Genomic DNA, 13431 nt, shown 5'->3' on the forward strand with positions numbered 1-13431 from the left:
CTCAGCGACGGTTAATGAGCAGCATGCTAAACAGGCGGAAGACAGGCTAATTGCACTCATCGCATCCCAGAAGAGGGGATCTTCTCTAGTAAGGGGGTGCTAAAGGCTGAGGAATATCTTGACGAAGCAAACAGGATCCAGCGATGCTTAGTTCAAACGATAGCTTGAGTTATGACAGCAAGATGAGGGTGGAGTGACTCTCAGATCGCTGATACCGGCCTCTATGCAACCAGTTCGGAAAGGCCATGGTGATGTTGAGGTGAAGTCGAGCAAGGGCAAGGGCGCTTCACGGATTCACCAAAGACAGTCAGTGACAAAGGGTGAAGGGAGCTGGGTGCCTTGAAAGGTTGGCGCAAAAGAAGAGCCGATACTTATATACGCAAGACTCGGTGACATGCATGGCAAGTCCAACTTGTGAGGCTCACACTTCTTTTCGGTTAGGAACTCTGCTTCCTTAGGAAGCGGATAGGGCTATTGCGGAGACGAGGCGTTTCAAAGAGTTGCCGTTTCGAGCAGATGTTATCGGGGGACTTCGATCTCTGATTCGGGGTTCGGTGAGCGATAGCTCGAGATCGCAGACAAAGGTGGTCAGAGGGGGTGGAATATGGATGTACCCAACGGAAGACTACCAAAAACCAACGCAGCGTCGATGGTGAACGATCGCGGGGAAATATGAGAACTGGTGGACGAGACGGGAGGGATACGACGGCAATGGTACGGAGAGTGAGACTAGCGCTCGAGGCCAAGAAAGATGTGGAGGAAGAGGTCGAAAGTCTGTGATTGAGCTGCTATTAGCTGATGGCAAAAGAAGATCAAAGAAATATTGTTGTCTTGACTGCTGCTGATACCTCCCAGCTGCATCTAAGCCTTGGCTACACCGCTCTCGACCACCCAATCAGCAAATGCCTCGACGCTCTCCTTGACGCTCCGATATTTGATCCCTAGCACCTTGTTCGACTGGGAATTATCTAATTTCGTCATCTTGCTCCTCACATCCTCCTCATTCTCTGGCTTTCCAACCGCGTCAAACGGTAAAATCGGCTGTCTGTCCTTGGCCCAGCGGATCACCTCGTAAATCAAAGGAGACCCCGCGGTCAGCAAGAACCTTCCACCATTGGCCTCGTCCTTGTTCATCGCCTGAATGTGGCCTTCGACAGTGTCAGCTAGATCGACGTAGGCTGAGATGCTGGCCAGATCATTGGTGGGTCGAGTGGTGAGGAAGTTCCACAAGAACGCGTTGCTACCTTCGATCCCTACGCCAGCCAAAGTGGGATTACCGATCACTAGTGTCGGGTGGACCGCAGCCAAGGCGAAACCCGATTTGTTTTGCTTCATGAAGTCCCACGCAGCTTCCTCGGCCACCCTTTTGCTGGCGCAGTAGACGCCTAAGCCCGCCTGCTGCACCTCGGCTGGATTGGACGACTTCAATCCCTCTCCGATCTTGAGCGCATCTTCGTATGTAATTGGGTTCCAGTCCTTCTCCGTGTGTGTGTTACCCGTGTTGAGGCGCGAAAGGTCGAGAATTGCAGCTGAGCTCGAGGTGTAGACCACTTTTTGGACAGTGGGCGTCTCGCTCGCGTCTTGAAGCAGCGCTAGAGTCCCAGCACGTGCAGGGTCCAGGAAGTCCTTCGCATCCGTCATTCCTGGTCCAGGCACGGGAGACGCCGTGTGGAAGACATGCGTCACGTCTTGGAGTGCCGTCTTGAAAGCTCCCTTGACGGTGATGTCCGGAGTAAGGAAGATCTCAAGCTTACCCTTGGCATCTTGTGAAATGGAGTCCTTCACCTGGTCCCCCGAAGTTGCGCGTCGAACAGTGGCTTTGACGTATGCACCTTCTTCGACCAGTCGCTTGACCAAAAGCGACGCGATGAAACCGTTGGCTCCCGTGACGAGGTAGACGTTCGTGCTTGACATGACGTAGCGCTTTCCTTGATGTGCGACGTTGATGATGCGCCGAAAACTACTCTACCGCAGCAATTTGCAATGCAGTCGTGCTTGGTGGAGAGCGACGGACAACGTTGGCACACCAGCCTCGACCTCTTTTATGGCAATTTCCACGCATCCAGCGCTTTTGTTGCATAACGTAATTACAGTAGTACCGACGCATATGTAGTACCGACGCGTTTTTTGAGCTTAATTGAAATCTGATGGTAGTACCCGTCGTGATCGTGAGCTCGGCCATCTCTGAACAAGAGCACGTGAAACTTCAATCGCGGGAAGGTGTGATACTACCATACATGGTGAGCAAGACAGAAGTCAATGCTTCATACAAGAAGGGCCAGGCTGGGGAAGTGCTTCAAAAAAACCAAAGGGGTCGTCGTCGCCATCACTGATTGCGCTAAGAGGCTCATTGTCGTCGAGGTTGTCAAGGGGGGTTTGCGTCAGGGGTGCAGGGGGTGTTGTTGTTGATGCCAAAACAGCTTCATCGCCATCATAGGACTCATCGTTGCCAACAGGAACTGCGGTCTTAGGAGATGACACCTCCACCACCTCCTCCTCCTGATGGTTTCCTCCTCCATTTCTCGAAGTTGGCTGAACCTTTGCCACCAACTGTTGCTCTGCATGCTCACGGGTGATGACACGATCCTTTGTCAACACCCTTGTATCTCCCCTTGCCCTCTTCCTTCCAAGCTTCTCCGATGTTTTGCCTCGATGTTCTTGTTGCTTCCGTAGGATAGAGTTCTCGGCTTCTAGAACTGCATTAGAAGCCTGCGCCTCCTCGTGAGCCTGCATGATCGAATGTTTGAGAGTACGTGCATCCCTGAGTTCGGGTTCCTGGCGGTAGGCATCAACAGTGGCATTGAACGCCGAGGCTGTACGAGGAACAGCAACTTTCTGCAGCGGTTGACGCTGCTGCGTTCCAGAAGCTTCGATTGGAATAGAAGCACCAGCTAGACGGCGTAGAACAATCTCTGGACTCGGATCAACCATGATCCCAGAATCTGAGAATGCTTTACGGGCCCTAGACTGTGTCAGAACCTTTTCCCGTGCCTGGGCATAAAAAGTTCCAAACTGTGCCTTATCAATTGTGCCTACGTGCTCGGCAGCTTCTGCAACCAAACGCCGGTACATTCCTGTCAACGGGCCGAAGATTGAGATGTCAAGCGGCTGCATCACGTGTGTTGCGTGTGCTGGCAGCAGAAATGGGATGATCCGGCGTGCCCAAGCAGCTTCGCAAAACGCCGTGCTTGTGTGAGAACCATGGCCGTCGATGATGAGAAGGCGCCATTCTGATGGCGTTGACGGCTTTGTGCTGGGGTCGAAGATGGTCTCAAGCCATTCGACAGCAATCTCAGCGTTGGTCCACCCGTTTGGTGACTTTGAGAAGTGCCACGTAGTTGGAATGCCAGTCATACGGCGATGCTCACCAACAGTGTGGCGTACGCCTTTGGTGATCACAAGGGGTGGCAGTACCTGACCACCGCTTCCGATACACTCAATGACTGTTGCCGACTCTCGATTGCCTGGCTGCGCCCTGAATCGACTTGCTGGGTTGCCAGAAGGAACAACTATGCGCTCGCTACCAGCAATACCGAACATGAAGCCAGTTTCGTCCATGTTGAATATGTTTGTTGAGGCCATGCTGTACTCACACATGATTTGGCCAAGCGAATCAAACCACTGTCGAATAACACCCTTGTTGGCGCCTGTGAGCCGTTCATTGTCAAGGCATCGAGACCAATGGGTCCGGATAGCGGGATGCCGAAGTAGGAATGACTGAAGCCATGCATGAGTAACTTCCGGCGGCCTGCTGCTGCCAGGAACAGGGCGTGTGATACTGTTCGCGTACTGTCGGAGAAGCGCAGGTGTAAGAGGGTATCCGCTGACAGCGCAACGCCGGATATGCTCAACAAGCGCCTTCTCTGCTGCCGGGGTTAGGCGCTGTTGGTCAATTTGAGCTTCGGCTTTTGGACGATGACCTTCCATTCGGTGGCGCAGCGTTGCTTCTGGGATGTCATGGGCGGCCGCAGCTTTTCGAATGCTGTTATGATCGCCATTGCCAAGCTCAGCAGCGGCTTGTTGAAGGCGGGCTTCCTTCTGGCCTCGCTGTGCAGCTGATTCAGTACGGGCCGACACTGAACGCTTGGATGAGGGGTGTCGAGGCATGCAGGTGGGATGGAAGGCGTGAAAAGAGGCTTCAGTCACGGATATGAGCGGTGTTGACTGTAGATGCGATGTTGCCGACAAGTTCCAAAAACTTGGATGGTGGGGCTCCGGAAAGGAGCGGACTCAGGCTTCACGATCATGCGGCTCACTCCATCACATTGGTGGGACTTTTTTCATTTTAAAAACGCGTCGGTACTACATATGCGTCGGTACTACTGTAATTACGTTATAGCCAAAATTCCCGCACCAAATGCATACCTCCGAGAGCTAGTGTGTTAGGCTCACTCGGCACATACTCCCCGAAAACGACGTCGTTTTCGGGAATAGGCAAAAACACAAAAAAAAAACACACACAAGAAAAACCACAACTCCATGGACATCGGAAAACGGCTGCCTTCCCACAACACCTTCCCGTCAAAGAAGGGCGCTGCACATGGAGCTAACTGATCGACAGAAGGTTTTGATCGGGAGAGCTTATGCGGGCCATGTGAGAACGGAGCTAACACGGAATCTGTTTCCCGACCAAGAGATATCTTCCAAATTTACAAGAGGGGGAAATGGAAAGTATGCATCGAGGAGAGCCAAATTGGCTTAGGAAAGATTTCGCATTTGATAGACGGTCCGTCATGGCTAGGTGAATTAGATGCCAAGGACTGGTCGAAAGCGGCCTGCTAGTGAGAGCGAATCCTATCCCTAGCCCTGGGCGCGTGGCCGTTTGCAGTGGAGACGGCCCTGGCCGCTCCTGCCAAAATCACAAAACCTCACATTTGGATGGGAAAAAAAGCGCGGCCGTTTGAACAACACTGCTTCAGTGTGGTTACGGTTTGAAATTTTGACGGCCGCGACGCGTAAATTTCTTGGAAAACCAGACACTGGTGTTGTGCTTTACGGCCCAATCCAACTTCTTGGCAGGGCACAGCCGGCCGTCACCTCGAAGCGGCCGTCGCTCTGCGGACACTGGACGTCAACAGTCTCGCGCTTCGAAGGTACACAAGATAGGAGCAAACTACAATGGCCAGCCTATCGATCATCCAAGCTTGATGCGCCTGAAGCTGAAAACAGGAACTGACCTTCAAGGTCCAGCAAAGTGCGCGTCAGGATGCGTGCAATACCAACGTGAACAAGAAAAAGAAGGGATTGTATACTCACTCGTCTCTTGAAGTTCTGCTTCCCTCCATGACGGGAGAGGAGACAGCTGTCTCATACTGCGGTTTTCGATTAATGCGACCGTCACGACCTTTATCCATCGGAGACAATGAAGCTCTATTTGCCCTGGAAGGACCACTGCCTCCCAGACAAAGGCTGCTGTGGTGCATGAAATAACATAATCAGTATCAGATGACCGGGGTTCGGCAGTAGAAGCGACATGAAGCCCTTACATATCCTGGCGCCAGAGCTGGGAGAGTGTTTCAAGGATACCCGGATCGCTAAAGAGATCGCTCGTGCTGGGCCTTACGTCGTCCTGAACGAAACCAAGCGTGGTCAGAGCATGTCGTTTATGACAGCGTCGAGGAAGATGTGCAAAATTGTACCACGGACGCACCTTTTGCGAAAGCATGTCTTCGACTGCGTGGCTTAGCGCAAATCTCTGGTGTACCGATCGAACGTTGATTCGGATGTTGTACTTGCATGGGTTCGCATCCATTTCGCGATGCAAAAGCCTGTCAGAGTGCAACGGTAGTAAGATATCTGCTGAGCAATGGGAAGAGGCACAGAACTTACATGCCTGTAAACAGCTCCCACAGGACATTTCCGAGGGACCAAATGTCGGTGGCAGTGCCGTACGGTTGGCCTTTCAGCATTTCCTAGAAGAATGATCAATGCACGCCCACAATCGTCAGTGGAAAGCGAAACAAACTCTGTTCGTTACGTGCCGGCCTCAAAACGGCGAAAAATCCACCGTGCACCTCGTGGCGGAAGTACTTACAGGACTACGGAAGCCGGGGGTCTGGTACAACAAGATGAAGAACGGACACAGCTGGTCAGACAAATTCCAGAGGTATAACACAACAACTGGTGGGTGATACCCACGCCAGCAATTCCGAGCTTCGATTTCCGGCCCTTGTCAACCAAGCAGGCCAGACCAAAGTCTGAGATTTTCGCGACTCCCGATGAGTCGAGAAGAACTGTCGGAAGCAGAAAGAGAACGAATCAGCAGCTCATTAGTCAAAGTCGATTGAATGTAGAAGGTGCCCCGACGCACACAACGATGCTTGGGACTATTGTCTCTTACTGTTCTCGGGCTTTAGATCTCGGTGCAGTATGGATTTGGATCGAGTCCTGTCCGAGTGCAGATAATGCAGCGCGAATATGAGTTGAAGAGTGACTCGCTCTGGTTTGACTTGTTCAAACACTGCGAGCCGATGTTCAACTCCAAGACTGGACGGTGCAATGGAGATATGGAAAGGATCTAAGCGGCTTGCAGGACTGGGTGAAAGAGAGGATGACAGCGTTACGGCCGGACTTACCTAGGTGCGTGTACGTAGTCGATGTATGCGGCTAGATTTGCTGAGCAAAGCTCAAACACACTGTAGACACAGTTGGGTTCCTTCCATGCTTCTATGAAGCGAACGATCGCCACGTGGCTGATCAAACGATTGATGCGAACTTCTTCTAGTGCTGCTCGATGCTCCGTATGATTCGTAGGTCGGACGATCTTGACAGCAACAAGCTGGCAAGCGAAACAGAGAAAGACGGTCGATTAGCGATGCAAGAAAACTTGGCAGAACAAGAGCATTTCAGCTTACGTTCTTGTTATCCGAGCACTTCGCTTAGTAGACCTGGCCGAAGGCACCTTCGCCAAGTAACGTGGTCGCTTCGTACACCATGATAATCGTCCTTATTGGGGAAGCTAATATGGGGAGTGGATGATTGGAGCAATGGTCTGGTGGACCGGAATTATATACAAGTACTCTGCCCTTCTCGATAGAAGAGCGGCATAGCGTTTGCCTGTTGAGTGTATCTGCAGGGAGCAAGCTGAAAGTGCATTGAAGTTGAAGAGATGGCACATCATTCGACAAGGCGAATAAAGTAGGCAACTCGTAAGTAGCTTCCGTACAATAGCAGCCATTGCAGCGGCAGACGATGTGGCTTAGACCACAGACGGAGCAGGTGTCGCGTGAAGGCGTAGTCCCTTCCAACCTTCGAAGATCAACAGCGATTTGACAACATGCTCTGTTGCAGGATCCTGGTGAACAAAGCGCTGCCTCGCGGGCGAGCTTGACCGCACGTTCCTCGTTCTTGTTCAAAGTTACACTAGGCAAACTTGTATTGTTCAGATCCGTGAGGGATGTGGCAGGCACTGGTACCTGCACAATGAAGTACTCCTGGTACACGAGTTGTCGCTTTCACATCGTTGACATCGTTGGCATCGTTCAACGCCACCTGCTCCATTCCATTGCAGGTTGCTTTGCTGTGTTGCTGCGGAAGAGAGCAATTCGACGGTTAGAAGTCTCGATATGCAATAGCTGCATCTACAGCGATAAGGTCCAGCCGAGAAGGGGTCTGAGCGTAGCCTTGGGAACGGCCGCTCAGCGTCTTTCCTTCTAGAGCGTCGACTCCCGCTCTCGGACCTCGGCGAGTGTTGCGTCACGCGGCCCATGGGTCCAAGCTCGTTTTCTCCCAGGAGATCGCAAGCCTGCTGTCGATTGGACGGACCAATGTCTACCGCATGCTGAATAGCCAACTCGCTTTCGCTGTCATCTTGCGTGGCTTCTTGCGTGGGACCCGCGAAGGCCTGTCAGAAAAGGCGAAGAAAGCTAGCACTCAGACTTCACGATTACCATTATGACAAAATTCACTTTCGCCACTCTCCTGGTGCACGAAGCGCAAGGCGGGCCGCATTTTTGTTTGATGCGGTCTCCCGAACAACAATTGTTCTGTTCCCAATAGTTCGCTGGCATCGAGGCAATCGTTCATACATAAACCAAGTCTCATCCCAAGAACAACTGCCACACAGCCCAGAGACGCACCCGCTGCAACAAACACATACGGTCAGCCGCCTTTTTAGAAGACACCATGGATGATGATAACCCCAAGACCCGCTCATCGTCCCCGGCAGACATCGACCTAGCGGTCTTCCCCCAAGGAGTTGAAGCGGTGCCCGGGATTTCAGAACTGATCGAGTCCATTCAAACGTACGTAACGCCTGCAAACCCTGCAAACAGCGCTGAGAATGTTGCAATCATCTTCGCGGCAGTCCTCAGTGCTCTTCGTGCAAGTGGGGTCCAGACTGAACGGACTGGCAATCGATCGCAACACTTCAGCTACATGTATCGCGGTGAAAGCTATAGGGTGAGTCTACCTGTGGAAGTTTTCTTTAATATTACACAAGTGGCTGACTCGTAGATTGAGGATACGAAGATCCTACTGTCGGCAAGATCCTTCCAAGCGTCAATCGCTGCAAAGCCTTCGGAGGTGGCAGCGGCATCGAAGAAGCAAAAGGGTCATCGAGGATCGAAAGGAAAGCGTCAAGCTAGCGCTGCAGCTCAAGAAGCTTGCAGGCGACATGCAGTCTTCCTGCAGAAGCTTTTCAAGAAGCAGCAGACTGTTGCACAAATCTCTTCACTCGTGCTCTGTGACGCTTTGACTCGGCCTGCCGGCACCGCGGCAGAACATGAAGCTCCGAGCAACTTCACTGCCGCTGCGGTAAGAGATGTGCTGGGTCAGCTCCTCGATCGAGAGACGGAATACACGTCGGCAATGAAGAGAGTATACGAGGCCTATGCGCAGCTTGGCAGTTGTTTCGTCAGGCTCGTTGCACAAATTAGCGAAGGAAGTGCGCCGTCGCCCGAAACAAAGGCCTTCCATCAAGCTGGATTCGCGATTATGGAGAGGGCGATGGAAGGGTGGTCACGAAGGGCTGAGCTGTCTCACTCAGGTCTGATCAAGCGCCTCGAGCGAGCGAGGAAGATCTTTCTGCTTGTGCGATGCTTCGGCGGGCAGGTCCTTGACAGCAACGCCTTGACGATGCGTCTGGTGGACAGAACCACTTTCCAGGCTTTCTCGATCTTGTTACACTCGAGGGTTACTAACAGCGACCAAGTCGATCACAGGTCGGAGGGGTCGTCTGCACGCGCCGGCGACCAGGAAATTTAGGCCCGTCCTTCCTGTCGAATGATGCTGGCGTCACCGCGTCATGCGCAATTCCAGATCGCCGACAGTACACGGACTTGCTTCAACGCCTTGATTAGGATTTCGATCTGTGACCAAATCGCATTTGAACAGTAAATGTTAAGAAGTCGTAGAGACGGATTTCGGTGCAAAAATCTCCCACATGTGATGCTTATCCCACAAAGAGAGTGTAGCCCGCTTTCTTGACGCCTCTTTCCAGGATTTTCTTCTGATCGATCTTTGAACTTACCGTGTGAGTGGTGGCGATGGTCCGGACGTGCCGCTCACCCTTTTTTGAAGCCCCGCAGACTGGACGCTCTTGAGCGTTGGCCGAAGAAACCAGCTTTCGATCGATGTCAAAGGATGCAATCTTTGTGCTAGCACCTACACGTAAATGAGAAAGCTACGCTTCTCCTCAACACGACCCCGTGCGTCCTTCCCTCGCAGACCAGAACGAGTATTGGCAAACTCGCCGAACTGCCTGGAACGTCACGCTGGTTCAGTTGCGGAAAAAAGAACAAATTCCGATCGTTTGGTTGTCGTTCTCCTTATCGACTACTGATGCGGACATGTAAGAGGACGTACAATACAGGGCACAGGCGCGATCTGTCGGAGTTTCGGAACGCAGAAGCTTCGGCCGAGCTGCGCCATCTACGCCATCCTGGATCTTTCGCACGGCTTGCACTTCCTTCTTGAGGAGCGATGCGCCTCATTCACGTCCACATTCGCGATTGATGCTGCATTCAAAAACCTGAATCCAGCGACCCCCAGGACCACCCTCGCCCGTCTACCTGTATAGTCGCAAGTGCCTCCTCTTCAACAGGAACCGCTGCTGCAGGTGTGCCCGCGTTGAGAAGAAATATGGCAACCTCGAGTCAAGGATTTGGACCTGTTTTGTCGGGCGGAGCGAACTATTATCGAAAGGTAGGGCGCAAACAATGTCACAGAGCAACAATGGCGCCGTAAAGGCCACAATGAGCAATGACAGCAGGGTCTTATGTCACGTCACTCACTGTCTTGTCCTGTAGGTACTTCGAATTTTTCTTGGCATATGTAGGAAGAGCTATGTGGATGCGGTCGAGACGGTCTGAGTTGACACAGGTTCGTTAGGGGAGCTCCTTTGTAAGGTAAAGCGAGGACATAGCTACCGCAGTTTATTCTCTTTTCGGGATGACTTGGTGACGTAGGGTCATCCATCGTAAATTTCACTGCACGTAGTCTCTCGCTACACGTAACTTTTGACGCTCTACATACATGCAATTTTTAACGTACTGATTGGAGGAGATCGTAACTTTGGCTGTACAACGTAGTGAGTGAGGTCGAAGCAAAAAGCCATTGAGTAACACACTGCATGATTGCGAGCAATGAAGTTCGATTGAGCTACTGCATTACCTTATATGTACAAACAAAGGATGGGCTCGACAGACTCCTCCTCTTCCTCCTCTTCCTCCTCTTCCCCTCTACCTCCTCTCCTCTTCTGTCAACAATGCCTGGTCAAAACCAAGCGGCGACGAGTACTGCTGCACATAGGCATCATCAAAGTTATCGTCCAGCGACCCTAGCCGCGCAAGAGCTTCACAGGCATTGTGTCCCGGGCCAAGCGGCTCCCCTTGCTCAGCTACAAGCCTCCACCGATTGGACTCTCGCAGCCATCCCAGGCAATCCTCTACTGTAACTGTATTGATGTGATGTAATATGCATGCTGCCACTGTACCATGACTCCTGAAGTTTTCGCGACTGACTGCGGGCTTGTCCTTGCTGAATCTTCTCTGTGATGTTGAGCCACGGCGAGTATGCTGGGAGATAGTGGGCCTCGTGCCCAGCGTTGGTGATGCGCTGCTTTGTGTCAAAGAACCGGTGAAAGCTGGCATTGTCCATCATAAAGACTCGTCGCTGGCCAGCAACAAGCGGTAGGACCTTGTTGTCAAGGAAGCTGCAGAAGCGGTCAGTGTTGTAGGCGCCAAGTAGGACCTCACTTGCAATGATGCCATCCTTTCCAACGGCAACAAGGAGCGACATGTTTTTCTGGCGGTTTGCAGGCCGGCCCTCCTGCTGTGCTCGATCGCCTACCTTGCTGAGATCGTAGGTGCGCTTTGAGTGCAGGTTGAAGCCAGCCTCGTCAAAGAAGATGGCATCTTCGAAGGACCGTCCCTGGGTCCGGAACCAGTGCGTCCACATCTTGCGGTTCTCAATAGTCTTGGTGTTGTTGTAGCGTTCATGCTCCTGATGTAGTCGTTTGAGTGTGATGTGACATCGTTGCTTGAGTATATGGTGCAGATGGCTTGTTGAGACCTCGGGCCCACCGTGATCCTTGAAGTTTTGCTGGATCTCGTCGAGCGTAGCGGCGGCATTATCTACTGCAAAGTCGCAGATGTGGTCGGTATGCTCCACGCTCACTTGGGAACTTCATAAATCTCCGCCGCTCTTCCTCTGGGCTGCAATGGTTCCAGTCTTTTCAAACTTGTTGATGATGGTGCTCACCGTGGAGTACGGGTACCTCAAGCTCTCGGCAACCTCGGCCTTGGTCATGCCCTCGGAAAACACCATCTTGATGATCTTTTCTGGCTGCTGCGAGTTGATATGCTGGCTTCGCTTCTTTGGGCGTGGCATGATTGGAATGGAGACAGTTGACATTGCAACTGAGGGGTGACAAAGTACTTTATATACAAAAATTGAGAAAGGGATGGGAGCCAGCTGCAGATGATGAAGACCCTAAGCCGATTCTCACGGCCACACAGTCAAATTGCCTCATCCTCACTAAGCGAGCTCACACACAGAGGCCACTACGTTGTACTGTCACTTTCACGGTATCATTCAATCAGTAATGATGTTGAAGTATATCCTACGTTAAGCGAGCAGACCTAAGTACAAGCGATGTATGCGTACAGACATATTTTACGTACATCATAAATTGTTACGATCTCACACCGAAAAGGGAAATATTGAGCATTCATTGGCTTTGAACTATCGCTAAACACGTTTCGTCATCTTTCAACCATAAGAAGCCCTTGGCATTTGACTTTATCATTCGCCAGCAAACTTAATAAGCTTCTGATCCTCCAACCATGACAACCCAAGCATCTACATCCGCCTTCCGTCGGGAAGATATCAAGTTCGCCCCTGGGAAGGACCTCTGCTCTGCATGGCTCTACCGTCCTACCGGTCCGCCTCTACGTCCTGCATCTGGCGACTCGAGCTTCACAAATTCCAAGCAGTACTCTGCCATGATTCTGGCCCACGGTACCGGAGGGATCAAGGAGATGGGTCTAGACCGAACCGCCTCCAAGTTCGTCGAGCTCGGTATCATCTGTGTTGTCTTTGATTACCGTCACTTTGGTGCGAGTGGTGGTGAACCGCGTCAGCTGCTCGACATCAACCTTCAGCTTCAGGACTAGGCCTCTGCGCTCGACTACACGTCCAAATTGGAAGATGTCGACAACGTGAGAATTGGAATCTTTGGAAGCAGCTTCGGAGGTGGTCATGTGATCAGTGTCGCGGCTAAGGATACGAGAGCCAAGGCGGTCATCTCACAGTGTCCTTTACTTCAGGTGTGCATTCGGCTCCGACCGTGGGCTTTGTGCCTATGCTCAAGCTGACCTCGATGGCTATTAGGGATATTTTCTTCTCGAGAGGCAATGACTTCATTCGCGTCCAACTGGCTGGTCACCCCGGCGAGAGTAAGTATGACGCCGCCGTTCAAACTCGCGTGTGCTTCCGCTCTCCATGGTCGTCATCATTACTACCTTCATGTTACTGACGTCTATCCGACATCTCATTGCAGCCACACTTATGAATGCGCCCGACGCGTATCAGTCCCACGACCTCGTTCCCGACAACATCCCTCGCCCCAAAGACTACGTGGCTGCGCGCTTCGCCCTCCACATGGCTTTCTACAACCCGAGTTGGAAAACCTCTTCAGTCCACTGCCCCATCTTCTTCGCAATTTGTGGTAAGGACTCGGTAGCGCCTCCTAGACCAACTCTCAATTATGCAAAGGCGGCTCCCAAAGCAACCGTCAAGCTTTACGAACAGATGGGTCACTTTGATATCTACCTCGGGGAGCACTTTGACATTGCCACGGGAGACTACACCGAGCGACAAAACTTGTAAAGTCAGATCTCTCCACATTTCGTACCACTCAATTCTATACGGAAGTGATAGCTGCGTAGCGACTTGGGGTAATAATCATGCGACTAGGTATTGTTGAATAGC

At 52.0% G+C, this 13431-nt stretch overlaps 5 protein-coding genes across 5 annotated transcripts; 2 read left to right on the top strand and 3 right to left on the bottom strand.

Moving 5' to 3' along the window:
* Window positions 1–861: 861 nt before the first annotated feature.
* Window positions 862–1914, bottom strand: EX895_001537 (uncharacterized protein; the record flags this gene model as incomplete). The annotated part of the gene is made up of 1 exon (XM_029882136.1): window positions 862–1914. The coding sequence occupies one exon, from the start codon at window positions 1912–1914 to the stop codon at window positions 862–864; it is 1053 nt and encodes a 350-aa protein (XP_029741737.1).
* A 3220-nt stretch (window positions 1915–5134) lies between these two features.
* EX895_001538 (uncharacterized protein) lies at window positions 5135–5909 on the bottom strand (the record flags this gene model as incomplete). The annotated part of the gene is made up of 5 exons (XM_029882137.1): window positions 5135–5177; window positions 5257–5412; window positions 5487–5569; window positions 5651–5768; window positions 5830–5909. The coding sequence occupies 5 exons, from the start codon at window positions 5907–5909 to the stop codon at window positions 5135–5137; spliced, it is 480 nt and encodes a 159-aa protein (XP_029741738.1).
* Window positions 5910–10713: 4804 nt separating this feature from the next.
* On the bottom strand, window positions 10714–11829 carry EX895_001539 (uncharacterized protein; the record flags this gene model as incomplete). Its single annotated transcript, XM_029882138.1, has 3 exons — window positions 10714–10739; window positions 10962–11442; window positions 11701–11829. 3 exons carry the CDS (start codon window positions 11827–11829, stop codon window positions 10714–10716), a joined length of 636 nt encoding a protein of 211 aa, XP_029741739.1.
* A 455-nt stretch (window positions 11830–12284) lies between these two features.
* EX895_001540 (uncharacterized protein) lies at window positions 12285–12614 on the top strand (the record flags this gene model as incomplete). The annotated part of the gene is made up of 1 exon (XM_029882139.1): window positions 12285–12614. One exon carries the CDS (start codon window positions 12285–12287, stop codon window positions 12612–12614), a length of 330 nt encoding a protein of 109 aa, XP_029741740.1.
* A 206-nt stretch (window positions 12615–12820) lies between these two features.
* Window positions 12821–13329, top strand: EX895_001541 (uncharacterized protein; the record flags this gene model as incomplete). Its single annotated transcript, XM_029882140.1, has 2 exons — window positions 12821–12896; window positions 13001–13329. The coding sequence occupies 2 exons, from the start codon at window positions 12821–12823 to the stop codon at window positions 13327–13329; spliced, it is 405 nt and encodes a 134-aa protein (XP_029741741.1).
* Between the last annotated feature and the right edge of the window lie 102 nt (window positions 13330–13431).

This window comes from Sporisorium graminicola, chromosome SGRAM_11 (assembly GCF_005498985.1).
Source record: "Sporisorium graminicola strain CBS 10092 chromosome SGRAM_11, whole genome shotgun sequence".
Classification (NCBI taxonomy): Eukaryota; Fungi; Basidiomycota; class Ustilaginomycetes; order Ustilaginales; family Ustilaginaceae; genus Sporisorium; species Sporisorium graminicola.